Source organism: Dasypus novemcinctus (genome assembly GCF_030445035.2).
Source record: "Dasypus novemcinctus isolate mDasNov1 chromosome 23 unlocalized genomic scaffold, mDasNov1.1.hap2 SUPER_23_unloc_1, whole genome shotgun sequence".
NCBI lineage: Eukaryota > Metazoa > Chordata > Mammalia > Cingulata > Dasypodidae > Dasypus > Dasypus novemcinctus.
This window is the reverse complement of record NW_026688137.1, coordinates 253918-280179: the sequence shown is the minus strand read 5'-3', so window position 1 is coordinate 280179 and position 26262 is coordinate 253918. Positions and strand designations below refer to the sequence as shown.

At 48.8% G+C, this 26262-nt stretch overlaps 1 protein-coding gene across 2 annotated transcripts; it reads left to right on the top strand.

The window, feature by feature from the left end:
• EIF3B (eukaryotic translation initiation factor 3 subunit B) lies at positions 1–26262 on the top strand. Of its 2 annotated transcripts, none has more exons than XM_023588939.3 (19): positions 1–605; positions 4836–5028; positions 6312–6431; positions 6604–6661; positions 6839–6967; positions 7251–7408; positions 10354–10485; positions 10574–10640; positions 11095–11141; positions 12823–13033; positions 17005–17077; positions 18261–18383; positions 19099–19177; positions 20617–20755; positions 22424–22549; positions 23075–23152; positions 23511–23619; positions 24895–25035; positions 25751–25884. In XM_023588939.3, exons 1-18 carry the CDS (start codon positions 77–79, stop codon positions 24996–24998), a joined length of 2475 nt encoding a protein of 824 aa, XP_023444707.1. In that variant the 5' UTR covers positions 1–76; the 3' UTR covers positions 24999–25035; positions 25751–25884. The 2 variants fall into 2 exon arrangements, with proteins under 2 accessions (XP_023444707.1, XP_004459096.1); XM_004459039.5 differs by having other exon boundaries at positions 2–605; positions 24895–25013; positions 25751–26262.

The window sequence follows — 26262 nt, the reverse complement described above, 5'->3', positions numbered from 1 at the left end:
GCGCGCGGTGCGGCCTGGGAGAGTCGGAAGCGTGGCGGCCGCTGGGTCTGAGGAGAGGGAGGCAGCGCCCGGGCCCATGCAGCACGCGGAGAACGTGGCGGTGCCCGAGGCGGCCGAGGACGGGGCCGAGCCGGGGCAGCCGCAGCCCGCCGCCGAGCAGCCCCCCGAGGAGGAGCCGCCGCGTCCCGCAGGGCCCCTGGCCGCGGAGGCGGCGGCGCCCGAGGACGAGCAGGTGGAGGCGGCGGCGGAGGAGGCCGCGGCTGCCGAGCCTGTGGTAAAGGCAGAGCCAGAGGCCGCGGAGAAGAAGGCGGAAGAGGCCGTCGCGGCCCCCGGAGCGTCCCCGGCTTCGTCGGAGTCGCCCTCGCCCCCGCCCGAGGAGGAGTCGCCCGCGTCGCAGCTCGAGCCCCCCGCCCCGGCCCCGGAGCAGGCGCGGGAGGAGGCCGGAGACGAGGCCCCGGAGAGCCAGCCCCAGGCCCCGGCGCAGGAGGCGGGCGGAGATGAGGGGAAGGCGGCCGAGGCCGAGCCCCAGGCGGTGGAGAACGGCGACGCGGACGAGCCATCCTTCAGCGACCCCGAGGACTTCGCGGACGACGTGAGCGAGGAAGGTGAGGCGGCCCCTCTCGCCCGCTCTCTGAGCACTGAGCGTAGGGAAGTCACTTCCAGCTAGCACGGCTGTGGCGGTCAGCGTTCAAGCTTGTGTGTGTTTTAGGTCAGTTCTAAGTGAAAGTTTCGCAGCAGCGCCGTGAGTTTATGCAGAACCTGCAGACGCTGGGAAAATGCCAGGGTGTCCGGGTGTGTCCGCCCCGTCCGGAGTCCGTCGTCCCCCGTGTGTGGCGAAGCTCCTGGGACACCTTCCTTATCTCTTCCCTCCGAAAAAAGAGTAAGAGGGGGAGGACGCAGGGATCCACTCCGCGCCTTGCGGTCACAAATTGGGGAGCGTCGTGGGGGTGGCTGTCTGGTGGACACTCGAGGCAGGTGCCATTTCGGAGGCGGAGCCCAGCAGGACACTCCTGCAGGTCTCCTGGGGTGACCGTTCTGTGGTCCAGGGACTGGGCCTCGGGGTTGCAGGGCCGAGTGCCCCAGAGCTGACCGGCCGCGACTAGCTGGGCGCTGGGTTGCTGGAAGCGCAGATGTGGGAACGCGGGGTTGGTTCGTCCCTGCCCCGCAGGTTTCTGCCTCTTGCAGTATCCTCAGTAGGACAGTGTCAGGCCCGTCAGATTCCTGTTTTGTTCAACTTCTTTCAAACACCATCATTCTGTTGGTCAATTAGCTTTCCAGATTTTAATACTGTTGGTTCCGCTCTGACCAGCTTTCCTTTCCCATCGACCTTGATTGGATTTACGGGCATTGTTTCTGCTTCTGCCTGAGGGATCCTGTTTCTTAAAGTTACTTGCGTTGTTAATTGATTTCATTTGTTGTTATTCATTTGGTCTTGTTTTATTTTCAGCCATTTTAACTCTCCAAGCTGGGAACACATCGAAGGATTCCTCTATGTAGTATTAACAACTTTATACTAAAGCAGAAAAAATGAGAACGTCACTCTTGAAGGAGCCAGTGCTACACCAAGAAAATATGACTTTAACACATTATAAGATGTAAAGTTGTTTGTGATACTGTGTTTTTCACACTGACATTGCATCAGAGTCATATAGACTCTCTTAAGTAAAATGAAAAATTCAGAGAACCAACATGGAGGTGTCAACTTTTAAGCAGATTTTTATAGGGCTACCAGTTACTGTCACCATTATTTTATTATACTTTATTTCATAAGATAAGAGACATGAATGACAGGAAAAACTACAATTAGTGAAGCACTTGGGAGCCGCTGACCTAGTCTAAGCTCCATGCTCGCCAGGAGCTGTCCCTGCAGGTGGAGGGGGCTGCGGTGACTCCTCCAGACCTGCCCTCCTGCGCCAGTTTCTCTTAGATTGACCATTTAAATAATACCATTTTAAGACCTCTGCCATTGAACTTTTTAAAAAACACTATTTGAGCTCAACTAATTCACAGATTTCTAATATAGTAATTACTTCCACAGTTGGGATATATGGGGATGCACACAGGAGCAGAAGGCAAGGCAGGCTCGGTGACAGCGCTGCCAGGCGCGCCAGGAGCCCGTGGGGACTGGAAGCACACAGCGTTTTACCAGCAACCTCAGCGAGGCGCCTCGCTCTAAGGAACTAAACTTCCCTTAAGCGAGCTTTGTGCTTCATGACAGTGGCTCTTATAGGGGATCAGAGAGTGATGTAAAATTTGGAAAACAGTCTTAGGAAAAGCATCCAGTAGGCATGCCAAGCTGTCTAGCTGGTCGCGGCTGTCCTACCGTGTTCTTTGGTGCATGTCAGTCCTGTTCCACAATGGCTTGAGTATTTCACTTTAATTTTTCACCTCTGGTGTTTGGCCAAACAAATATGTGGTCAAAGTTTTCGTTCTTAAATGTCTTCTTTTTTGGTTCTTTAAATATTATCTATCTTTGTGTTTGCTATTTAGCTTTGAGAATTATCTTTCTGTTTTTCCTGGAGCCAGATTGGGAATCTGAGAGCCAAGAATAAACAGATGCCTACACTAGTAAGCAAGCATTATGTAACTTCATTTATTCCCTTGTTATGTATGTGTAGATTCTTATAAACCAGAGACTCTTCAGATTGTGGAAAGGAGTCCAGAAACCCTGTGTAAAACCTGAGCTTTTTATTGAGCCTTGTAAATTCAGATCAGGCCTAACAAGCCACTTAATTATATGGTAAGTGAGCTTTAAAAATACCCCAAGAATTAGACTAATTTCTGTAGTGAGAATATTTGGCATTGCTGGGACTCTAGTCTCTTTTTTCTTTTTTTTTCAGTTTTAGCTTTGAAATTTAGGTGGCATTTTTTTTAAGGTAACGTTTTTGTTATCATTCATGAAAGTGCTGAACTTAATTAGACGTAGTTTATAACTGGGTTTGCCTCTTGAAATTTAAGGTTTTTATTTTCTCTTTTGGATGGACCTTTTAAACTCTATCATAGGAAATTTCAAATACATAAAAAAGTAGAAGGAACTCGCCTTTAAGTAACTCGAGAATGAAATATTGAAAAGAATATCTTCTGTCGTCTATCCTATATAAGCATGTTGAAATCTTTAATAAGGGTATAGTAAAAAAGCAGAGTAAAAATTAGGTTCCAGAATAAATAGATGCAAGTGTACCAGGTCTCAGGAGTGCTTGGGGGGCAGCTGTGGAAGGGATCTTTCTGTTCTAGCTCCTGACCCAGTGCCTTGTGATTTTACAGCTTCATACATAGGCAAGCTAATTGCACAGAGTTTACATGGAGAAGGTAGGATTTGTTCTGTTTCGTTGATCCTCAGGTTTACCTTCTCAGGCTTCCTCCAGCAGCTGGACAGGTGTGCCTGGTGATGCTGGGGGCCGAGAAGCATGCCGTGACCTTCGTGACCTTGGAGGTGCCAGCAGCTGTGAGGCAGGCACAGCCTCTCCAAGCCCATGGCTCCTCTGTCTCTGTCCCTGAGTTTGCTCCTCTCCTCACTGTTGCTTTTGTCTTGCCCTTTTTACATGTATCTTTCCGTTTCTTTATTCTGTCTTTTTTTAGTTGACCATTTTGCAGAAATTAATTTTTAAAAAAGTAGGAACTTACTAAATTTTTAAAATTTAATTTTTTAACATGAGCTTTTTTATATAGAAAAAGACTTTGGAATGTGAAAACCAACTTAAGACAATCAGGAATTCTTTTTTAGCCTATCGAATTTAGGTAGCAGGGCAATTAACTCTCCTGAGAAGGGAGCAGTTATTTCTGTCTATGGTCTTTAATTTCAAAGACTGGCAACATAAAGGAATGCACTTTGGGTTTGTGAATGGTAGCATCACAGATGGAGCACTTCATTTGGGCCTGTGAATGCCTGGTAGGTCTCCCAGCCTCGTCGCGGCTCATCAGGTTCAGGTGCCCGTCATGTTGTGCACCACTGAAGAGAAAGGGCGTCCACTTAGACGGGCAAGCACAGCCTTGGACGTTTTCTAGCCAGCTAATGTAAATGCCTGTCTTTGCCCAATGTTGTCTTCAGACAGTGCTGTTTTTGAGAATCTTAAAGATATTAATACGTAAAGAGAATTGGATGCTAGTTGTTTGTTTTGTTTTACCACACTTGGAAGAAAGTGCCTGGTGAAGGGTTGTTTGCATTAGAATGGCTCAAGACAGGGCTTACTGTACCCAGTATTCCCTACACCTCCTCGGTTTTCTCCCTTATTCTCTTGTGAAAGGCCATCTAGTTGACTTTGCTGAAAAACGTGAACCTACCAGGGGAGAAGAGTAGAAAATCTATCCTATTTTTCCTCTCTGGATAATTTCTAATAATTTGTATCCGTACAAAAGTGCTTAGAATGTATGTAGCACTCAGGCATTTAATTGTTTACTAAATTTAACATCTTCTAAAATCTTTTGCAAATAGTCATTTTTCAAATCTTGTGATGGGATTTTGCCCAAGTGTTACTAGAAACTTTTGGAAAACTAGTGACCTTTGAAAGATCTAGCATTGGATTTCTTAAGTTTTTCCTCTTTTTTTTCAATTACTGTTATTAAATCTTTTTTTCTTTTCTTTTCAAGTGACTAATCAGTTGACATGTAATGACTGTTTACAATCTGCAATCAAACAGTGTGTGTAAAATTCAAGTCTTTTAAGTTATTGTATGTTTAGGTTTTGAAGCAAGGTAGGGTCATAATTTCTTTTGTTTACAGTGAAAGCATGTGGAATGGTTGGTTGTTTTCTGCTGCTTGGAAGTTTGTTCAACATGCTATGCTATAATGTTTTTCTTGGTCAAGAAAATCATTTGGCCTGTCTTTCACTGGTGCAGAACTCCTTGGAGATGTGCTCAAAGATCGGCCACAGGAAGCAGATGGAATCGATTCCGTGATTGTGGTGGACAACGTTCCCCAGGTGGGGCCTGACCGTCTTGAGAAACTAAAAAATGTAATCCATAAGTTTTTTTCCAAGTTTGGGAAAATCACAAATGATTTTTATCCAGAAGAGGACGGAAAGACAAAAGGGTGAGTATGTCCTCCTGTCTTCTTGGCTGTTACCTGCTGTGCTGGCGGCAGGGGCGGGGACGCTGCAGGCCTTCCTGCGCGTTTGCCTCGTCGGTGCGTTCTGGTTGCACTACAGAGCAGGGGGTGGGTCTGGGGGCATAAGTCAGGGGCACAGGGAAGTGCAGTGTAGAAATGTGCAAATGACATTTTAGTGATTCTGAGATGGGCATTTTCTTCACATTTTAAGGTTTCAGAAATCGGGATTTTTCTGTCATTCTTTAGCAATTTTTTTTTCCTCAGTAGTTACCTAAAATAACGGTGTATCTTTACAGAATAGTAGTGTAAGGTATATGTCCTTCTGCAGTTTGCTTTTTTAGCTCAGCATTATGTCTTATATCTTGATACATGTGATTCTGGTTTCTTGTTTTCCATTTGATTGCCATTTAGTGTTTTGCAGTTATGAATGGTCTTGTGCCTGCCTTCTTTTGCACTAGTGTGAGATTTTTTTTAAGTTTTACTCTGTTTCTAGGAGGGGAACTGTTGGATTGTATGGAAGGCCCGTTTTCAGCTTTATTGGTTAAGGTCAGGCTGCCGTGGTGTGGTAGTCACCAGCACGGCTCCACCATCTTGGCAGGTTTTCTCGCATATGTGTAGCCTCTGAGAGTATAAGATAGTCTTACTTTTGGAATTTCAACTCTATAAGCATGAGAATTATTAGACAGTAACATTTTTTTTCCAATTAAGATTTAAAAGTTGTAAAAACTACTTAGGATAGATATTATTGCTAGAAAGATTTTCTGTTATAGGGAAAAAGGTTGAAGGGTAGTCTCTCTTTGAACAGGAGTTGCTTGTGTTATATCTCTAGTTATAAACATTCTCTGACCTCTTGAATTTTCCTTGTAATACTCCATTTATAGGCATTCCATTTGTTTAGATATTAAACAGCTTTATTGAGGTGAATGACATACAGCTGCATGGTTTTGATCAATTTTGGCATATGCATACATCTGTGAAATCATCACAGTCAAGAAGGTGAACGTTTTGGTTAATTGACTTTTCTGTAATTTGCGACTGTGAAGGCCAACTCCTTTGATCGTCTGGTTAAATTTTCCGTTCTTGTTTAGGGAACTGCTTTATTAGCAATTTGGATACAGTTTGACTTCTTGGGAAACAGCAATAAGATGAGTCTAAGAGTAATTACAGTGTGAAACGTGGGGGATGCACCTTCAGAGAGGTTCTGTGTACCTGACCTTAAGGTTTTGTGTACCTGATTTTAAGACAAAGTGCCCTCTTTGTCACATAAGGTACATTTTCCTGGAATATGCGTCTCCTGCCCATGCCATGGATGCTGTGAAAAATGCTGATGGCTACAAGCTTGACAAACAGCACACATTCAGAATCAACCTCTTCACTGATTTTGACAAGTGAGTATAGACGTTAGCCTTGAGTATGATGGCCTCGTGCTCCTCACTGGGAGGGCTCTGGCCTCTTGGTAGTTGAGCTCCTGGCTCATCAGACCACTGCAAGAGCACTTAGCAGCCCTGGCCAGCGGCACTGCCTCACCAGTTTTTATATATACCTTTTTTTCTCTTTCAGGTATATGACGATCAGTGATGAATGGGATATTCCAGAGAAACAGCCTTTCAAAGACCTGGTATGTTGTGAGACATGTGTCTGAGAGGTTAAAAGAAATGCTGGGTATTGTGGCTTCAGGTTATGATTTTGTAGGACCCAAAGAGACTGTCAGAATTTGTCATCTCTGACAGCAATAGGTATAAGGTTTTTTAAGTTAAAATCGATGAAAAGTTATCATATTCCTTGTCTTTTCTAGGGAAATCTACGTTACTGGCTTGAAGAGGCAGAATGCAGAGATCAATACAGTGTGATTTTTGAGAGTGGAGACCGTACTTCCATATTCTGGAATGATGTGAAAGACCCTGTCTCAATTGAAGAGAGAGCGGTGCGTATTTACTGCCGTAATGGGACTCCCTATTTCTTCAACAAAGTGGAACTTTTTTTCCTATCGGGAACTAATGGAAGAGCAGGGGAAGTGTAGTTTTCTTTGAGATATATCTCTTAGAGCAACTTTTATTTCTCTTCCAGCTTTGAAATAAGTCTTGAGATGTGAGCAGGCTTCTTGTGTTTCTCAGTTGCAAGTAGGAGGGATAAAGGCATGATATAAGGTGGTGGTGGGTGTTCAACGCCGGCTAGTTTGTTACCATTGGCCCTCCCTCTCTCCATAGCGATGGACGGAGACCTACGTGCGCTGGTCTCCTAAGGGCACCTACCTGGCGACCTTTCATCAGAGAGGCATTGCTCTCTGGGGGGGCGAGAAATTCAAGCAAATTCAGAGATTCAGCCACCAAGGGGTTCAGCTTATTGATTTCTCACCTTGTGAAAGGTAAGCTCTTAGGAAACATGCAGATTCTCTATCCCTTGTTCATGTCATGCCAACCTTCCACGGAAAGTTTTTATTTTGCCGTAATTTCAAATGTACTAAAAAAAATTGTAGTAAGAATACAAAGAACTTCCAGCTATCCTTTCCTGAAATTGTCCAGTTAATATTCTGTTGTGTTTACCATTTCCTTTCTCAAAATATATGTTAGTATTTTTTTTTTCCCTGAGCCATCTGGGAATAAGTTGAAATTTCGTGACCTTTTACCCCTAAAAACTTGAGCATGTATTTCCTAAGAAGAAGAGAATTCTTTTTTTTTTTTTCTTTTTTTTTTTTTAAAGATTTATTTTATTTTTATTTAATTTCCCCCCCTCCCCTGGTTGTCTGTTCTTGGTGTCTATTTGCTGCGTCTTGTTTCTTTGTCCACTTCTGTTGTCGTCAGCGGCATGGGAAGTGTGGGCCATTCCTGGGCAGGCTGCTCTTTCTTTTCACGCTGGGCGGCTCTCCTCACGGGCGCACTCCTTGCGCGTGGGGCTCCCCCACGCGGGGGACACCCTTGCGTGGCACGGCACTCCTTGCGCGCATCAGCGCTGCGCATGGCCAGCTCCACACAGGTCAAGGAGGCCCCGGGTATGAACCGCGGACCTCCCATATGGTAGACGGACGCCCTAACCACTGGGCCAAAGTCCGTTTCCCAGAGAATTCTTTTAACAACAGGATAGTTGTGAACTTCAGGAAATTTTAAATTGCTTTGAAATTTTATTTCATGTACTATCATATTCTAATTTGGTTAGTTGATCCCATAACGTCCTTTAGAACATTTTCCCTCTTTTCAGTTCAGGATCTAGTCCAGGATATATATTTTGCAGATAAGATTTCTTAAGAATAAATTTTTCTCATGTGTGAGAGTGTCCCTGTCACAGAGGTTTGTGTGAAATTACCCAGGGCTTTAGTCTCCTGTGTGCTCTCGTGCACTCTTCGCTCTTTGGAACGCCTCTCCCTATCACTTCTTCAAGGCTCCAGCTCAGGGCCTGTCTCTCAAGCCTTCCCTGTGTATCTAGCACACTGCAGACTCACCATTTCTATGTCCTTACATTGCTGCGTGTTCCACACATCAGCCCTTTATTATAGTGTATAGTTGGGCCCTTTTCTTAATGGGACTGCATGGATGGGCTTACATGGTAATGCTGCTGATATGCATTGTGTGCTGGGCTGCTTTTCTTCCAGACCTTTCACGGTCAAGTTTTTGAAACACCAAACTTAAGAGATTATAGTAAATAGCCATCTGCTAATTATTTAGATTTAATGATTTCTAGTTTGCCCTGCTTGCTTTGAAATGTTTTTTACTATTTTGGAGTAAATTGTAGACCTCACAAAAGTGTCCATCTCTACAAAATAAGGCTATTTCCTACATAACCACAATTCTGTTTACCGTACCTGACAACACTGGTATCAGTTCATTAATATCATCCGATATATCCATACATACTCATATTTCTCCGTGTCCCCCAAAACAGCTCTTTACAGCTGGTTTGTTCACAGCTGGATCCGTTTGAGGCGTACCGCATTTTGTTTGGTCCTTGTCTCTTAAGCCTCTTTTATGTCAAACAGTGCACTCTTTTGTTTTCGTATTGACATGTTAAAAGGACAGGACCAGATGTCCTGTGAAATGGTCTCACCTTCTGCATTTGTTTGATTACTTCCCTGAGGGATTGTCCACTCTGTTTCTTTGATCCTTGTATTTCCTGTAAACCGTAAGTTAGAGCTATCCAATGGTATTTCTGAATTTTGATAATAATTATGTACTGTATTCTTTGATTTCCCCATGACAGTCACTTTCATACAAAATACTTGATCGTTCTCACTGTGCAGCAATGTATTAAATTGGGTCAGTGTAGAGATTCTTAGCTCACCTCTGTGCCAAGTCAGCGTACAGGTTTATCAAGCATGTATAGTTATCTTCCATGAAGCCTCTCCCCAGTCCTTCGGGCAGTTGTTGTTCCACCTGTCTCTGTCAGCACACTCACCGTGTCAAGTTGGTGTCCCACTGAGGAGCAGACTGGACCGTCACTCGTTACTGCCTTCCTGGTGCTTTGCACAGGGCGGATTGTGGGAAACACATAAGTGAATGACGACTTTGGTCCCGTAGGTTGTAGTGAGAAAAATCTGTTTTTCAACTAGGTGCTTCATCAAAGGAAAGTTTCTGTAGTTTAAGAATAGGCCTACATTATGTGCCCTGTCCAAGTGTCTAGACTGATAGGTCTGAATAGGCAATCAAAAATAGGTGGGGAGAGGTGACTTAGATCGGAAGTTTGATCTAGCTAACCAAAAGAGCACAACCAAGCCTCCAGCTTGGGGCTGTGCCAGCGTTCTCACCACGTCCTCACTGCCTTTTCCCCCTCCCTCGTTTTGGGGGAGCAGTCTAGGTTAAGTCTTTACATGCTGAGTAAACACAGCTAACAGTGTTACAGCTGGAGAGCACCACCAGTCAGGCAGACGACCGGGAGAAGCCGCCGGGCACGAGTTTCCACATTTGACAGACGCTGGCTTTAAAGCACGCATGCCACCTGTTCTCTGCCTTGCTTTCCTTAATTAAACGTGGATGAAGGTCGAATGAGAATTCCACACTGTCCGTCCTTCTTTGGTTCAAGGTTGAGTTAATCTTTCTTTGTCCTCATATTTCGTGGAGAAACATTTTAAGGTGGCTGCAGTGTCACGACACCAGGCGCAGACGAGTGCTTAGTGCTGTGCCGTGGCTGCTCGGCTCTGCCCCTTGCACCAGCAGGGTCCCCACCACAGAAGCACGGTGCTGGGGGCTGCGAGTGCTGACTCTGGCAGGTCGGCCGTGCTGTACCCTCTACTGTCTGAAGGGCAGAGGTTGATGGGCACACGGTGTGGCCGAGGTGAGCGGCGAGGCCTGTCGGGACAGCGCTTTCCCTCCTCTCCTGTAGGTACCTGGTGACTTTCAGCCCCCTGATGGACATGCAGGACGACCCGCAGGCCATCATCATCTGGGACACCCTCACTGGGCATAAGAAGAGAGGCTTTCACTGTGAGAGCTCAGCCCACTGGCCGATTTTCAAGTGAGTAGACCCACAGGAGCTGAGCGTGGCCTCTTCGCGCCCTTTTCTTTTTGCTTGGAAATAGCCTAGCACTTTTTCTCCCCCATAGGTGGAGCCATGATGGCAAATTCTTTGCCAGAATGACCCTTGATACCCTCAGCATCTATGAAACTCCTGTAAGTGCTTTTAAAATCTCAACACTGAGCTCTCCTATTAGTTGTTTGCAGCTTCAATAATTTTGCTTTGGGATGTAGTGCTTTCCCTTCTTTGGTAGAGTAAAAGGAGCAGCTGTGATACATGCACAGTTTATGGCATACTTCCTGTGCTGCTCAGCTTCTTGTGGCCTGGATTTTACTCGCTGATCATGCCAGCCCACTTCTGTGAGCGGCAGGATATAAGGACAGAAGTTAGTAAGGTGGGCTGCAGAAATTAAGGACAGAAGCTAGGAAGGTGGGCTTTAGAAGGCATAGTGGCTCCTGTGGGCGAGGTGGTCCCCTGTTCACCTGTCAGCCGCTGTGCTGTCCCCCCCAGGCAGGCTCATCAGAATCTGTTCCTTTTTTAAAATATTGTTATTATTGGGACATTGCCAATATTTGACTCACTTTTGTAATCCTTGTTTTTTGGGGGCAGTCTATGGGCCTTTTGGACAAGAAGAGTTTGAAAATCTCTGGGATAAAGTAAGTCAATGTTCTTATTGAATTTTGTAGCAGGTTTTATTTGCTCTCTTTTAACATTCAGCTTTTTTTTTTTTTTTTAAGCGTTTTCTTTATTTCTCCCCACCCCTCCATTGTCTGCTCTCTGTGTCCATTCGCTGTGTGTTCTTCTGTGTCTGCTTGTATTCTCATTAGGCAGCTCCAGGAACCAGTCCTGGGACCTTCCATAGTGGGAGAGAGGTGATCATTCTCGTGCCACCTCAGCTCCCTGGTCTGCCGTGTCTCTTATTATCGTTTCTCTTTGTCTCCTTTTGTTGTGTCACCTTGCTGCGCCAGCTCTCCATATGGGCCAGCACTCCTGCGCGGGGCAGTACTCCATGTGGGCCAGCCCGCCACATGGACCAACTTGCCTTCACCAGGAGATCCTAGGCATTGAACCCTGGACCTCCCATAGGATAGATGGGAGCCCAGTTGCATGAGCCACATCCACTTCCCAACTCTGAATTTTTAAACAGTTGAAAAAAATATACTGGTCATTCTAAAGCAGAACAGCACAGGATTTAGGTTTCTTGATAGGGCCCCCTCTAACACACACACACAAACACACACACACACGTGTTGTGGCTCTCATTTTCACCAATTCCTTCTTTCTGCACACATTGATCTGCTTCATTTCATGTTCCTTGTATTTGAACCAGAGACGGGGAGGTCTTCTAAGGAAGTGGGGGAGATGCCACCACCTGGAAGGGCTCATGTGCCCCTTGGGTGCCCTGTGAGCTGGGGTTTTGGCTGCCTTTGGTGACTGCAGCTCTTTTTCACTGTCAGAGAAGCATTGGCATGTTTTTATTTATCCTGAAACGTCTAGGACTAGTCCATCTCTTTGGGCAAAAATCTGCCTTATAATTAAAAATAAGCCCAAGAGATTGGTGCTTGATAAATGCAAAACAAAGGAGATCCAGCCTCTCCAGTCACCCCCATACGTGAACCCACAGATTGCCTGTGGTGCCAGTTGCTCTATAGGAGACACATGCACCCACCTCCTCAGCTCTCATACCTTCTTGTTGGGTGTTTTTCCCCTTCAGCACCTTAATTAATCCTAGAAAGCATGTACTTGGGTCCAGCAGCTTACAGTTAATTTTACTTGTCTTGAAGCAGCAGGTTGTGGCAGTTCAGAGCCATGAAGATTATGGAGGCTGGGTCCTCGCTAGACTGCTCTGTAGCAGTGCGGGACCCCTAGGCTCTGTCCTCATGGCCCAGTGAGTGGAGTCCCACCTCCTTTTTTTTTTTTTTTTTTTTTTTTTTTTGAGGTACTTGGGCCAGAGTTGAACCCTAGACCTCGTGTGTGGGAAGCCTGTGCTAAACCACTGAGCCACATCGATTTCCCTGAATTGGCCTTTTTGTTTGTTTTTTTGTTTTTAGGAGGCACCGGGAATGAACCTGGGACCTCCCATGTGGGAAGCTGGTGCTCAACTACTTGAGCCACATCCAGTCCCTGCGCACCCCTGAGTCCTGGGGATGAGCTGAGCCTCTACATGGGAGGTGCCCAGCACTTGGGGGCACTGACCGAGCCCTGGCCGCCATTAATGCTGCCTCGGCGGGGAATGTACTCACTGAGCTTTGACATGGGAAGTTCTTTGTTCTCTCTGGTGTCTGTTCTCATAATCACCTGGTCTTGGCATAACGTTTTGTCTTCTTTGTTCTACAGAGACTTTTCATGGTCTCCTGGTGGTAACATAATCGCCTTTTGGGTGCCTGAAGACAAAGATATTCCAGCCAGGGTAACGCTGATGCAGCTTCCCACCAGGCAAGAGATCAGAGTTAGGAATCTCTTCAATGTCGTGGACTGCAAACTACATTGGCAGAAAAATGGAGATTACCTCTGTGTTAAAGTAGATCGGACTCCAAAAGGTACCCAGGTAAGTGGATGCCAATGGGAGTAGGTTATTGCTTCAACCAGGCTCTCAACTAGCTCTCATTTTGTTTGGAGGATGTTAATAGTTTTTTAAATTCTAATTAGTGGGTTGCTTTCAAATCCACCTGATGCCGAAAGATGTTAGCTGCCCTGTCCTTATCAGAAGCCTTATGTTCTAGCTGAGAAGTGTAACTTACTAGGTAGACCCTTTTGACTACTAACAGCACATCGGGGTCAGAGCTCACTACATAGTCCAGGGAAAGCCGCAGGGACTCAGCCTCCTTCCCAGGTGCAAGTTAGAATAAACACATCATGTCTGTTTTCAACTCAGGGGCGCGTTCTCTACACAGTCCTGTGCCCTGCATTGTGAATGTCCTTGTACCTGTTGTGCCTGCGGATCCCCAGGGCCACCTCCCAGTCACCGCCATTCCCCGTTCGATCCCCGGCAACCACCAGTCTGCTTTCTGTCTCAGAATTGGCCTGTTCTGGACATTTTGTATAAATGGACTCATCGTATTTGTCCTCTTGTGCCTGATTGTTTTCACGCAGCAGGTTTTCTGGGTTCCTCCATGATGAAGTGTGTATCAGAACGTCATTCCTTTTAATGGCTGAGTTCGTTCCTTTGTGTGGATATACCACATTTTGTTTATCCAGCCATCTGTTGGTGGACATTTCGGTTATTTCCACTTTTGCTAATTATGGGTAACGTTGCCTGGTTTTTTTAAGTTGTCCTTTTTAAAAAAAAATAACTTTATTTTGGAATACTTTAAAACTTACAGGACAGTTAAGAAACAAAACACAAGCCCATTACAGATCATTCCAGCCTCCTCTTCACTCATCCCCAAGATACCCAGATTCACCGATTCCATCGTCATCTTGCCACGTGTATCATTCTACCAGCCCATCCATTTGTCAGTCCATCTTCTGTTAGAGGTTGTCTGCAGCTTGCTCCTTGAACACTTCCTACAGCCACGCATGTTTCCTAAGAACAGAAAGAATTTAAAACTTCCATCTATATTCCAATTTTTTAATGCCCCAATAATGTCTTTTTGAGCCTTTTCTCCTCCCTTGGTAGATCCCATCTGGGACCACGTTGCGTTTAAATGTCCTAGTCTTGGTAGTTGCTCATTTTTTTAAATTGTGGAAATGCATATAGCTAAACTTTCTGATAGCAGCCTCTCCAAGCACGCCCTTCAGTGGGATTGCTTGTGTTTACACTGTTGTGCCCTCCCTACCTTCCATAGCGAACACTTCCCACCTCCCCATGCAGACCCTGCACGCCCCTGCCCGCGCCCTGGCAGTCTGTGCTAACTTCCCGTCTTTGTGAGCTTGCGTTTTCTCCAGTGTTTTCTTTGTAGCCACTCTGGGGCTTAGATTTAACACCACAAACCTGTAACAGTCTCGCTGGCTTTGACACCAGCTTCACTTCATTAGCACATAGGCTGGCTTTCTCTACCCCACCGTCCCCATAACTTCACATAGTTCCTGTTGCAAAGTACGTGCTTACACATGATGAGGTCAAAGCCACTGAGTTCTCATTACATTTTTTATATTTGCTTTTTTAGAGCCTTGTAAGTAAAAAGTGCAGTCACAAACCCCAAAATACAGTAGCACTGGCATTTACCTTTATCCACGTGGTTACTTCACCAGAGACCTTAGTTTCTTCCTGCGGCTTTTCTCTCGTCTCGTGTCCTTTCCTTTCAGCCTCACAACTCCCCTCAGCATCTCTTGTAGGGCTGGATCATGGAGATGAACTTCCCAGCGTTCATTTATCTGGGGATAGCTTCACCTCTTCCTCATTTTTCAAAGATGGTTTTGTTGGATATGGAATCCTTGGTTGGCATTTTTTGCTTCAGCATTTTAAATGTGTGGTCCTACAGCCATCTTGCCTCCATGGTTTCCTGTGAGAAATTGGTACTTTAAAAATTTTTTTTTTTTAGGGAGGTACCTGGGTTTGAACCTGGGACCTTGTATATGTGAAGCAGGCGCTTAACTGCTGAGCTACACCTGCTCCTTGGTAGCAGGTTACTGCCGCTTCTCTCTTGTGGCTTTCAGGATTCTCTATCTTTGGCATTCAACAAGCTGCTGTTAAACTCCTCCAGGGAGTTTTTAATTTCTGTTATTGTGTCTTCAGTTCTGCTCTGTTACGTAATTTCCATCTCTGTGGATATTCTTTTTGTGTTCATCTTTCGTTTTCCTAATTTCTTTCAGTTCTTTGTGTTTTACTGTAGCTCTTTGAGCATATGTTTAGGGTCATTTATTTTTAAGTCTTTATCTGGTGTGTCCTAGGCTGCTTCTCACTGATGGTTTTTCTTTTTTTCTTTTTTTTTTGTTCTGTTTTGTTTTGTTTTTAGGATTTATTTTATTTTTTTCCCCTTCCCCCGTTGTCTGTTCTCTTATGTCTACTCGCTGTGTGTTCTCCTGTGTCTACTTGCATTTTCAGGAGCACAGGGAATCTGTGTCTCTCTTTGTTGCGTCAGCTGTGTGTGTGGGGCAGCTCTCCTGGCAAGGCACACACCTTGTGCATGGGGCTTCCCTACGTGGGGAACACTTCCGCGTGGCATGGCACTCCTTGCATGCGGCAGCACTGTGTGTGGGCCAGCTCCACACGGGCCAGGAGGCCCTGGGTATCGAACCCTTGGACCCTACATGGGGTAAGCGGATGCTCTGTCAGGTGAACCACAACCACTTCCCTCATTGATGGTTTCTAATACTTTACCCTTCTCCTTTGCTTGGCTCATCACTTCTTTTTTTGTGTGTGTTTTGTAACTTTTTCTTGAAACATTTTAATGTATTTTAACTGAAATTTTAAATTCCAGATTCTTGAGGGGTACATTCCTGCTAGTATTATGACAGCATTCCTTGAATGCCAGGAGCTAACCCAAAAAAAAGGAAAAAATAGAGAGCACCCTACCCATTCTTTGCAGAGTGACCTGTGTGAGTGCTCTCATTGAGGGTGGATCTGTAGGACGAGTTTGGAGTTTTGCTCTAGTTCAAAGCGTGAGGACCTCCTGCTCTTCTCTGCCTGTGTCTTAAGTGTGTAAGGTCCTAGGAGTTTCCCCGTTTGCACAGATAATGATACTGCCTCTGCCCTAGGACACTTTCATCACAGTATGGGCACTGCAGTGAGCGTCCTACAGCCAGCAGCCCCGTGATTGCCCTCCGGCATCGTCCTGCAGGGCAGGTTCTGGGTCAGTGGGGTCCTCAGGCCCCCACCAGGCAGATGGGACCAGACGTGCCCCCAGTATGTGCTCCCTCCAGAACCAGGATTGCACGGGTTCCTGTGCTCCCTCCGGAACCAGGATCGGCGCTTCCCAGTGGGAGCGTGGGCTGGCTCTGTGCTGAGCCGAGCCGGTACCGCGAGAGAGGGACTGGCCAGGGCCGTGAGATTACTGCCTTTAGGAAGCCTTTTTCTTGATTGAGCGCTTGCTCTTACTGCAGCCCTTTGGCTGTTTTCTGAGCTTTGAGAAAGATGTCTCTGCCAGCTCTGCTGGTAATTCAAAGCTTCTGTGCGGGGCAGAGCCAGGAGCTTCTCTTGGCCACCTTCTCTACCCTGCTGTTTGACCTCTGTTTCATTTGTGTCAAGCATGCCCACTCTGGCGTGCTGCAGGGTATTCCACTGACTTGAAGTCGGTGGCCCTTAGGGCAGGTGAACTGCAGTGACTGCCCTTGCACCTGCTGTGCCTGCGGATCCTCGGGGTCACCGGGGTCTGTGTGCACACGCCTGAGGTTCATGTATTGCCACGTTGCTGTCTGTAGGGTTGTACCTGTTTATATCACCATCAGCAGGAAGTCAAAGGGCTTGTTTCATTACAAGTATAATTTTAATCACTTCAGATATACTCATGTTTTTACCAGGTTATAAACTTAATTTTTTATTATTTTAAGTTGTCCTTCATTTAAGTGTTTTTCTCATGTGTTCTGTTTCTAGAATGTCACCCCTTCCTGTTTTCTTTTTCCTTTTTTTTTTTACAGGGTGTTGTCACAAATTTTGAAATTTTCCGAATGAGGGAAAAGCAGGTACCTGTCGATGTGGTAGAAATGAAAGGCAAGTCTCATCGTCATCATTTCTGTCTTCTGTGCTATTTTATATCAGACTTAAGATCTCACTGTGAAGTTGTTGCCTGAACAGTGCACCTGTCCTCTCCTGAACGGCCCGCTCTAAAGTCACAGGGCTGCCTTGAAGTGTAGGGTCTTTTGTCCCTGTCTTCAGTCTCTTAATTTGTCCACTTTTCAGTGAAGATGCCTTACATTGTTTTTTTTCCCCACACGACAGTGGTGCTTCTAGAGTTGAGGAGAAGCCTTCAGTCCTGTTTTCACATGTAGGAGAGAAAGTGCTAAGAGGAGGTTTTCATTACACTCTCTGCAGGCAGCTTTTGTCTTAGAGAAGTTCTGAGTAATAGAGGCTTTTTTTTTAAGTGCTAAGAGCATATGTGCATTTCCTGGTTATTACTTGTATGAGTTTTCAGCAGTTGGCAGCCCTGATTTTTCTTTCTAATGGAAGAAAAAAACAGTTTTATTTTACAGAGTTCTTTTTTTGCTTGTTTGTTTTAAGGAGGTACTAGAAATTGAACCCAGGACATGGGAGCAGGTGCTAAACCACTGAGCTCCATCCACTCCCCAGTGACAGTTGGTTTTTTTGTTTTTGTTTTTAGGAGGTACTGGGGGTCGAACCCAGGACCTCATATGGGAAGTAGGCACTCAACCACTTGAACTACATCTGCTCCCTACAGAGTTCATTTTATTTCACTTGCCTGAGACCAGGATTTCAACTGACAAAAATCATAAAGTGCTGTGTTTCCCCCTGTAGGTAGAAAACTTGGCTTGTGGTTTGTTTTCTTTTATTCTGCCAACAAGAGAAGGAGAAAAGAAAGGAGAAGTAAAGAGAATGAATGTGGAAAATCTGTCAGAGTAAAAAAGCATTACTAATCCTTTAGTCAGATCCCAGAATTTTCCTTCGAGCGCAGTGGTTGGCGCCAGTGAGAAAGGGGCCACCCGCAGCCACACAGGCCAGCGGGCTCAGTACCTTGTGGTCCCACTGGGCGCCTGGTAGGAGACACCACGGGCTGCTGGACCCTCGAGGACAGACGTTCACATGGGGCCCCCCTCCACGAATTAAATATGCTTCTGTAGGGATGTTCCTCTGGTTGAGTAGTGAGAATTTTAGCTGATCAGGATGGCGGTTTTCTTCAGTGACCACAAAGGGACTGACCCAATTTTGCTGGTTGTAGAAACCATCATAGCCTTCGCCTGGGAACCAAACGGAAGTAAGTTTGCTGTGCTCCATGGAGAGGCTCCTCGGATATCTGTTTCTTTCTACCACGTGAAAAGCAATGGGAAGATCGAGCTTATCAGTAAGTTGTCCTCCCTTCTTGGGAGTGGTCAGGTCCCCTTTTAGCCACCAGCAGTGTACTGTGCGTGTAGCTCAGCAGTGGGCGTCCGAGCCCGAATTCCACGTCAGCACCGCGGGCCTGCGTGGTGCGTGAGTGGTGACGGCAAAGGCGATGGCTCCCTTTCCTCGGGGTTCACACACGCTCCATGGGCACAGCCCCTTCTTGGCTCACTGCCCCCGTGTGTGTGCACCTTCCTGAGGCGGCGCTGGGGCGCCAGCGGTGTGCTGCAGCTGTTTTTGGCGCCTTGCCCTCTGGGCCCCCCCTGACCCTGCATCCTCAGTGTCTAGCAAGTGTGAGGTGAGAGCCTGGGGAGGCCTGATAGTCCGGGGTGTTTGTCTCACTGGAACAATAGGTCTTACCGTCGTGGGGTCACACATCTTGGAGAATCTGGTGAAAGCTATGGACTTACTGTACTTGGGATCTTGCTCAAAGTGGAAATGCTTCCTGAAAAATTGCATTGTTAAAATAGTGTGGCTTCGAGGTACCCCTAGCACTCGCCCTCTCCAGTGTGGGTCATAAGTTGTTGAGCTTACAGCGGATGATTTCACAGATGGGTCGCACAAGGTCGTGTTTCCTTAGGGGGAGCACAAACCCACCAGCAAGTCCTGCAGCCCGCTGCACTTAGGTGGGGGACCACTTACAGACGACTTTTAACAGGTGCTTTATTTCCTTTCAGAGATGTTTGATAAACAGCAGGCAAATACTATCTTCTGGAGTCCCCAAGGACAGTTTGTTGTGCTGGCAGGCCTGAGGAGGTGGGTGTTCGTTCTTGGTGCTGTCTGCACGTTGTGCCTCGTTGCCTGCTACTACCGAAGCCAGCAGTGAGCCCTGCTTCGCGCTGGGTTACGAGTCGTGACCACGGCGCTCCCGGTCCTTGAGCAGCTTTGGAGGGAAACACCCTTGTAGTCCTCGGTTACCTCTCTAAGGAGATGGATGTTGTCATGCTGTAGCGTATCCATCATAGCCCCTAGACTCGGGCCAAGACCGGGCAGTTTAAAATCATCTCTTGCAAATGTCCCCAGAAGTGACCTGGTGGACGTGCACACGTTACAGTCGCGCCGTGGCTAACCAGGGATCCTGCTTGGCCGCGTGGTGTGAAATCCCACATCTCCCTCTGAGCTCGGCGTAAGGATGTAAACATCACGCTCTCCCTGGCTTCAATCAGAGAAGAGGTGGAAGTAGTAAAGAAACCTCCAGTGTCCTGCTTCTGCCTGAAAAGGAGATCCTTTAGTTGCTTGTTTTCCCTCCGTGATTACAGACACGAAACAGTTACTGTTGTGTTTTTGGAGGCTTAGCCTCAGATGACGTCTCCTCTAAAAATACCAGCAGATACACTTAGTCCTTACGAGGTCCTCTTTTTTTTTAATCAGTTTTTATTGAAATGTATTTGTAAAGCATACGGTCCATTCAAAGTGTGCAGTCAGTGGTATTTGGCGTAATCACAGTTGTGCAGTCGTTACTTTAGTCAATATTATAGGGTTTTTGTTATCCCAAAAATAGTAATGCAGAACAAAAAACTCTACCCCTTAGTAGTCCCCACTCAGTCTCTGTCCTGCCCCTGCCATACGTAACTGCTGTGCTGTTTCCGTCCTTCTGATTTTGTATATGTAGAGTCAGTACGTGGTACTTCTTGTCTAGTTTTTTTCACTTAGCATAGTTCCTTTTTTTTTTCTACTGTTGGTGGACAATTGTTAACATATTACCTATACACTATTCTCCATAGTTTGCCTTGGTTGTATTTTTGCCCAGATACCACCCCAATATTAACGTCTTGTAACATTGACATACTTTCGTTAAGTTACCAAGAACACCTCTTTGCGCTATCATGGCGTTCCCATTCCATATGAGGAGGGCCCGCTGCGCTCTGCAGTCCCGCTTTTTTTTTAGCTTCCCTTCTCATGGTAAACAGGACCTTGGACTCTCCCTCTCAACTGGTCACCCCGGATGACAGCGCTGCTAGCTGCAGGAGCTGGGTGTGCTCTCGGCCAGGTGCTTTTTCCGTGCGTTGGCTCAGCCTCCTTCTGGCACCTCCTGCTCTTGACCTTCAAAGTTAAAGACAAGCCCCCAAGGCAGAGCAGGCCCTTAGGTGGCCGGCTGCCTCCATGACCCCGTCCCCCACCCCAGTCCCGGACGCACTGGAGCCATGTGTGTCATGAGGCTCTCTGCCAGCTGACCACTCCGCTTGTCTCTGCAGCATGAATGGAGCCTTAGCGTTTGTGGACACTTCTGACTGCACGGTCATGAACATCGCAGAGCACTACATGGCCTCCGACGTGGAGTGGGACCCTACCGGGCGCTACGTTGTGACTTCTGTGTCCTGGTGGAGCCACAAGGTATGCGGCCTGGGGTCGTCCAGCAGGAGGCGACGGGATAGGGTGCGCTGGCTCCACTCCCCACCGTCCTTCCACCTCCCGGGAAGGCAGTGCTGAGGCGCTGATCTCGGCCCTGCCTGCCTCGGAATCATTCACAACCCAGCACGCACCGCTTCTGGTATGTGGATTGGCGTGCCTCATTTCCCCTTCCGTGTCTCGTCGCCCGTCCTCAGTGCCACCAGCCACCTGCCTCCTGCATGTGTACTGAGTTCAGGTTGTTTTCTCCTGTTGCTGTGGCCAGAGTGGGCTTTTCAAACTGGCAGTCAGGTTGCAGGATGTTCCCGTTTAGAATCCTGTAGCTGCAGTTAAGGATGAAGCCCGGGGGCTGCCCGGGGCCTGCACACCCGGTTTCCCAGTGATCTCACTCCCAAGCTAACGGTTTGGTCTGTAAGGAACACGGTTGCCGGCTTCTCAGGCCCCGAGGCCCCTGGTGGCGGGCCTCTGCTGGTCCCTGGCCGGCCCCTTGCCCTTTCCCTCCCTGCGTGGTCCCAGCTTTGGCGCGCTCCATGCTGCCTGCTGCCTCACAGCCTCTGTGCTCGTTCTCCCCGCTCGGAGCGCACTTCTGTGTCGGAGAGTCCACGGGGCCCTAAGTGCACATCCCAGGGACCCCCCGGGAGCCTGCGCCCCCACTGCCTGCTCTGTAACAGACAGGCTCTCCCTCGCCAGCAGGTAGCAGCTTGCTGTCTGCGTTCCCACTGGTGGGGATTCTCACGTGGCAGGGGCTGTTCCCAGGTCCTGGGCGGCCACCCACACCTGGACAGCGCCGATTCCTCGGCGTCGTTCAGTCGCTCTGTTGAAGGAAGAAACGGTGGCACAAGGACAGATTGGCCACTCCTGGCTGTGACTCCCAAAACCATTCTCTCTAGCTTTAGCAGAAGAGGGATTTGGGGCCATGGACTGATGCGGGAGAAGGTGGGGTCACAAGCAGAGGCGCGGGGTGCACCCCGGTGGTGGGAGAGCTCACGCCTGGGGTCTGCATGCTCTGGGATGGTGGGAAATGTGGCTGAGGATCCCCTTCCTGTAGAGTCAAGAAAATCCATGACCTAAAGTGCCCCCGGGGACTTCTGTGCTCAGCAGGGGCCGGCCTTTGTGGGTACGGAGGTCGCTTCGGGGCGGCCTGCTCTAGACACTGCCAGCCTTCTGCGTGCTGACCACTCCTCAGCTGCAGCACGCTCCCGCCCCTCAGCCCCTCTCACTTGGGTGAAGCTGCCCCTCAGTGCGGCAGTGCCGCAGTAGAGTAAGGCCCCGCCTCCTTCACCGAGACCACCTCACTACCAAGACACCGGGCAGCAGAACCCAACGGCGAGCTAGTGGTGTAGTCGTTGGTGTTCTGGCGCAACTTCCGTGTCGCAGACCAGAACAGCCGCCCGCACGTCGACCAGCACTGTTCTGGCCTGCTGCAGCTTTACCGCGTGGTGGCTTCTGTTTCCTGGCAGCCTTTTCCCCACTGGAGTGGGATCTCCTTGAGGGCAGGTCTCTGTTGAGCACGTCCCAAACACCTGGACCCTTGGAGGGCGGGTTCCCGGCTCTTGGAGACCTGGACGGTGGCCTGGTTCTGTTGGTCCTGTCGACGACAAAGGTTGCAGGATGTGTCTGATGGAGGCTTTTCCTGTCCCTGCGCGCTTCCAGGTGGACAATGCCTACTGGCTGTGGACGTTCCAAGGCCGTCTCCTGCAGAAGAATAACAAGGACCGCTTTTGCCAGTTGCTCTGGAGACCTCGCCCTCCGACTCTGCTTAGCCAGGATCAGATCAAGGTCTGCTCTCCCCAGCCAGTTAAGGGCACGTAGACGCCACTGTGGCACCCTCTTAGTTCTTGTAACGAGTGAGGAGCACAAACGGGAAAGCCGGGGTGGGGGTGGAGAGGAGGTGGGAGAGAGTGAGAACTGAGAGGAGAGGAGCCTCCTGGTGGTGGGCCTGCGTTCTCAGGGTGTGTGGGCTCCTCAGTGCCGTTCTAGGAAGCTCTGCTCGGGCTGCAAGGTGGGTGAGAAAACATGCCAGGGCCGTTAAAAATCTGGTGGGCTTAGTAGCAACACCTGTGGGGTTTCCATGACGATGGTGAAGTAAGCTGGTGGTGGTAGGTTAGAGCTGAGGGGAGACTGAATCCCAGGAGAGAGTCAGGCTAGAGGAAATGAAAACTCACAGCAAGTGTTGGAGGGGCCTTTTTGGGGGTGTGTCCCGTTAATCAGTGAGAATATCGTTTTCATGTTGGCAGCTTATGAAGATTGTTTGTGGTTTTCACTTTGAATGTTTAAATTCTGAGTAACTTGTTTTTGTTTCAGCAAATTAAGAAGGATCTGAAGAAATACTCCAAGATCTTTGAACAAAAGGATCGTTTGAGCCAGTCCAAAGCTTCTAAGGTTGGCCTTGGTTCTAGAACTGAGGGGAAGGCCACGGGAGCACAGGCCCTTTCAGCTGGGGAGGGCAGTGGCACACAGGGGCAGGGGGTGTACGTGGGCATGGTGGGGAGAGGTGGGGGTCTGGTGAAGGCTGGAACCAGGGGTGGACCGCCTCGCCGTCCTGGTGCTGGTGCTTCCGATACAGGAAAGGCAGGGTTGAAGGCCAGCGAGGAGAGCCCTGGCCGTCCACCACGCGTACCCTGAGGCCCTCGCTAGCGGCGTGGGATTGGGGGCTGCTGGTGGCAAAACACAGTTAAGCAGAACACAGTGCTGAGTCGAGTATCACTTTTGTGACTTTCACCTCTTACTTTATATATAGGAATTGGTAGAGAGAAGGCGAACGATGATGGAAGATTTCCGGAAATACCGAAAGATGGCCCAGGAACTCTACATGGAGCAAAAAAATGAGCGTCTAGAATTGCGAGGAGGTAACTTCATTTGCAGAAGACACGGTTAATTAAAGCATACGGGTTAAGGGTTTTTCTTCTTTTGCATCTGTTCTAAAACTTCCAGGCTTTTCAGTAAGTATCAAGTATTGTCTGAAGACTTTTTTTTTTACAGATTTTTTTAAATTTTCATTTTTTTCTTCCCTTCCCCTTCCCCCAGTCTGCTGTTTTTGCTGTCTGTGCCCATTTGCTGTGTGATCTTCTGTATCTATTTTTATTTATTAAATAAATAATTTCTCCCCCTTCCCTCCATTTTCTGCTCCCTGTGTCCATTCGCTGTTTTTCTTCTGTGTCTGCTTGTTTTCTCATTAGGTGGCTCTGAGAACTGATCCTGGGACCTTCTGGAGTGGGGGAGAGGCAGTCATTCTCTTATGCTGCCTCAACTGCCTAGTGCGCTGTGTCTTTTGTTTCCTGTGTCTTTTTTGTGTCGTCTTGCTGCACCAGCTCTCCGTGTGGGCCGGCACTCCTGCACAGGCCAGCACTCTGCATGGGCCAGCTCGCCACATGGGCCAGCTTTACCAGAAGGCCCTGGGCATTGAACCCTGGACCTCCTGTATGGTAGATGGGAGCCCAGTTGCTTGAGCCATATCCGCTTCCTGGTATCTATTTCTCTTTTTGCCTTCTCGTCTTTCTCTTTTAGGATTTTCCGGGATTCGATCCTGGGGACCTCTGATGTGGAGAGAGGTTCCCTGTCAGTTGCGCCGCCTCAGTTCCTGGTCTCCGCTGCACTTCACCTTGACTCTCCCCTCGTCTCTCTTTTGTTGTGTCATCATCTTGCTGCGTGACTCACCACACGGGCACTGGGTCACCTTGTGGGCACTTGGCTTGTCACGCGAGCACTTGTGCAGGCACTCAACTCACCACGTGGGCACTTGGCTCACCACATGGGCATGCGCGTGGGCACTCGGTTCACCACGTGGGCACTTGGCTCACCGCGCAGGCACTCCGCTCACTGCGCGTGCGCTCGGCTCAGCACGCAGGCACTGGCTCACCACACGGGCACGCTCTCTCTTCCTTTTCACCGTGAGGCCCCAGGGATCGAACCTAGGTTCTCCCATCATAGGTAGAGGCTTTATCACTTGAGCCAATTGAACCGTCAAAGGCGTGAGCGCTCTCCCATCAGCTTGGGGTCCAAGCGCTCGCTCCGTGGCAGAGAATCTGTTCCCTCGGGGCGTGAGAGCGCGTTCTGGACGGCCGGGATGGGTACAGCCCCGCGCCTCCGCAGCCCTGAGCTCTGACTGCCCGTTCCTCTCTCAGGTGTGGACACGGATGAGCTGGACAGCAATGTGGATGACTGGGAGGAGGAGACCATCGAGTTTTTTGTCACCGAAGAAATTATTCCCCTTGGAAATCAGGAGTGATCCGTCTGCACAGTGGTAAGACTTCTGCAGACAGCAGGTAGTTAACAGCCTCTGAGTTAATTTTCCTTTCCTCTTTGTTATCCCCGTGAATCAGCAGTGAATGAAAACCCCCTTCCACACGCCAGGGTGTGGGGGGAAGAGTGAGCAGTGCAGGCCCCGCCTGTTGAGCGAGGAGAGCTCTTCAGCGCAGCGTCTGGGGAGCGTTGGGTTAGGAGCGAGACATGGAGGGGCGACCAGGGGTCTTCGCTGGCCGAGCGTCCTGGCTGCCCTCCAGTGGAGACTGTGCCCCTGGTCGCTCAGCTTCTGCTCGAGGCCCAGCGAGGAGCGGCAGGGCACAGGAGCTCAGCCACTGCGCGTCCCGGGCTCTCCGCCACGGTGGACAGGGACTCGAGCTTCCGCACTGCAGAGCTGAAGTGTCTGTGGGGGTGGGAGGTGTAAGCCCCTGCTACCTGGAGCCACGCGGGTATCGCGCCCAGGCTGAGCTGGTGGCCGAGCCTGGGCCTGACTCCCGCTGCTGCTCGTTGTGCAGGTGACAGAAACTGGCGCCGTGGCGAAGGGTGCCTGGCAGTCAGCTGAGCAGTCAGCTGAGCAGCTGCTCGTCAGGGAGGGGCCAGTGAACCACAGCTACTCACACAGCTGAGGGTCCGCTCGAGATGCAGTCGGTGGCTCAGCACAGCCATAGCTGTGCGAGTGACAGCTGTTGTGAAGCCCGTTCGCGTGCTGCTGGGTAAACACGTGTTTCTCTGTTGCAGCGTCACCGTGTCCTGTGCTGGAATCACGTTCACCCTTTGCAGAAAGCCTGCACACCTCCTGAATCGTACCTGTGCTCTCTGGCTCTCTGGACTGTGACTGCACCAGGGACTCTTCCATCTTGACACATTTTTGTGCCTTTAAACCCCTGGTGTCCACAGTGTGGAGGTTTTAAGGCACTACTTTCAAGTTTTTCTCACTGGGGGTTTCTTTTTAACCCAGTACCACCAGTATTTGCTACTTAGACTCTTCTGCAGTGCTGTGGGCAGCTGTTCACCCGCCGTCGGTGATGGCTCTGAGGCACCACCTGCTGAGCAGCGTCCCCCAAGGACCCCTGCTGCCCGGGTACACAGACGGGTGCTGGTCAGTCTCAGACAGATCAGCATGCACACTGCACACCGGCAGGCCCCAGCCTGCTCAGGAGGCGCCACGGCACGTGGTACCCCGCCATTCAGATTGTGGCAGGTTCTCGCAACAGGCTGAACTTGGAAATAAAGCAAAACTGTATGAAAAA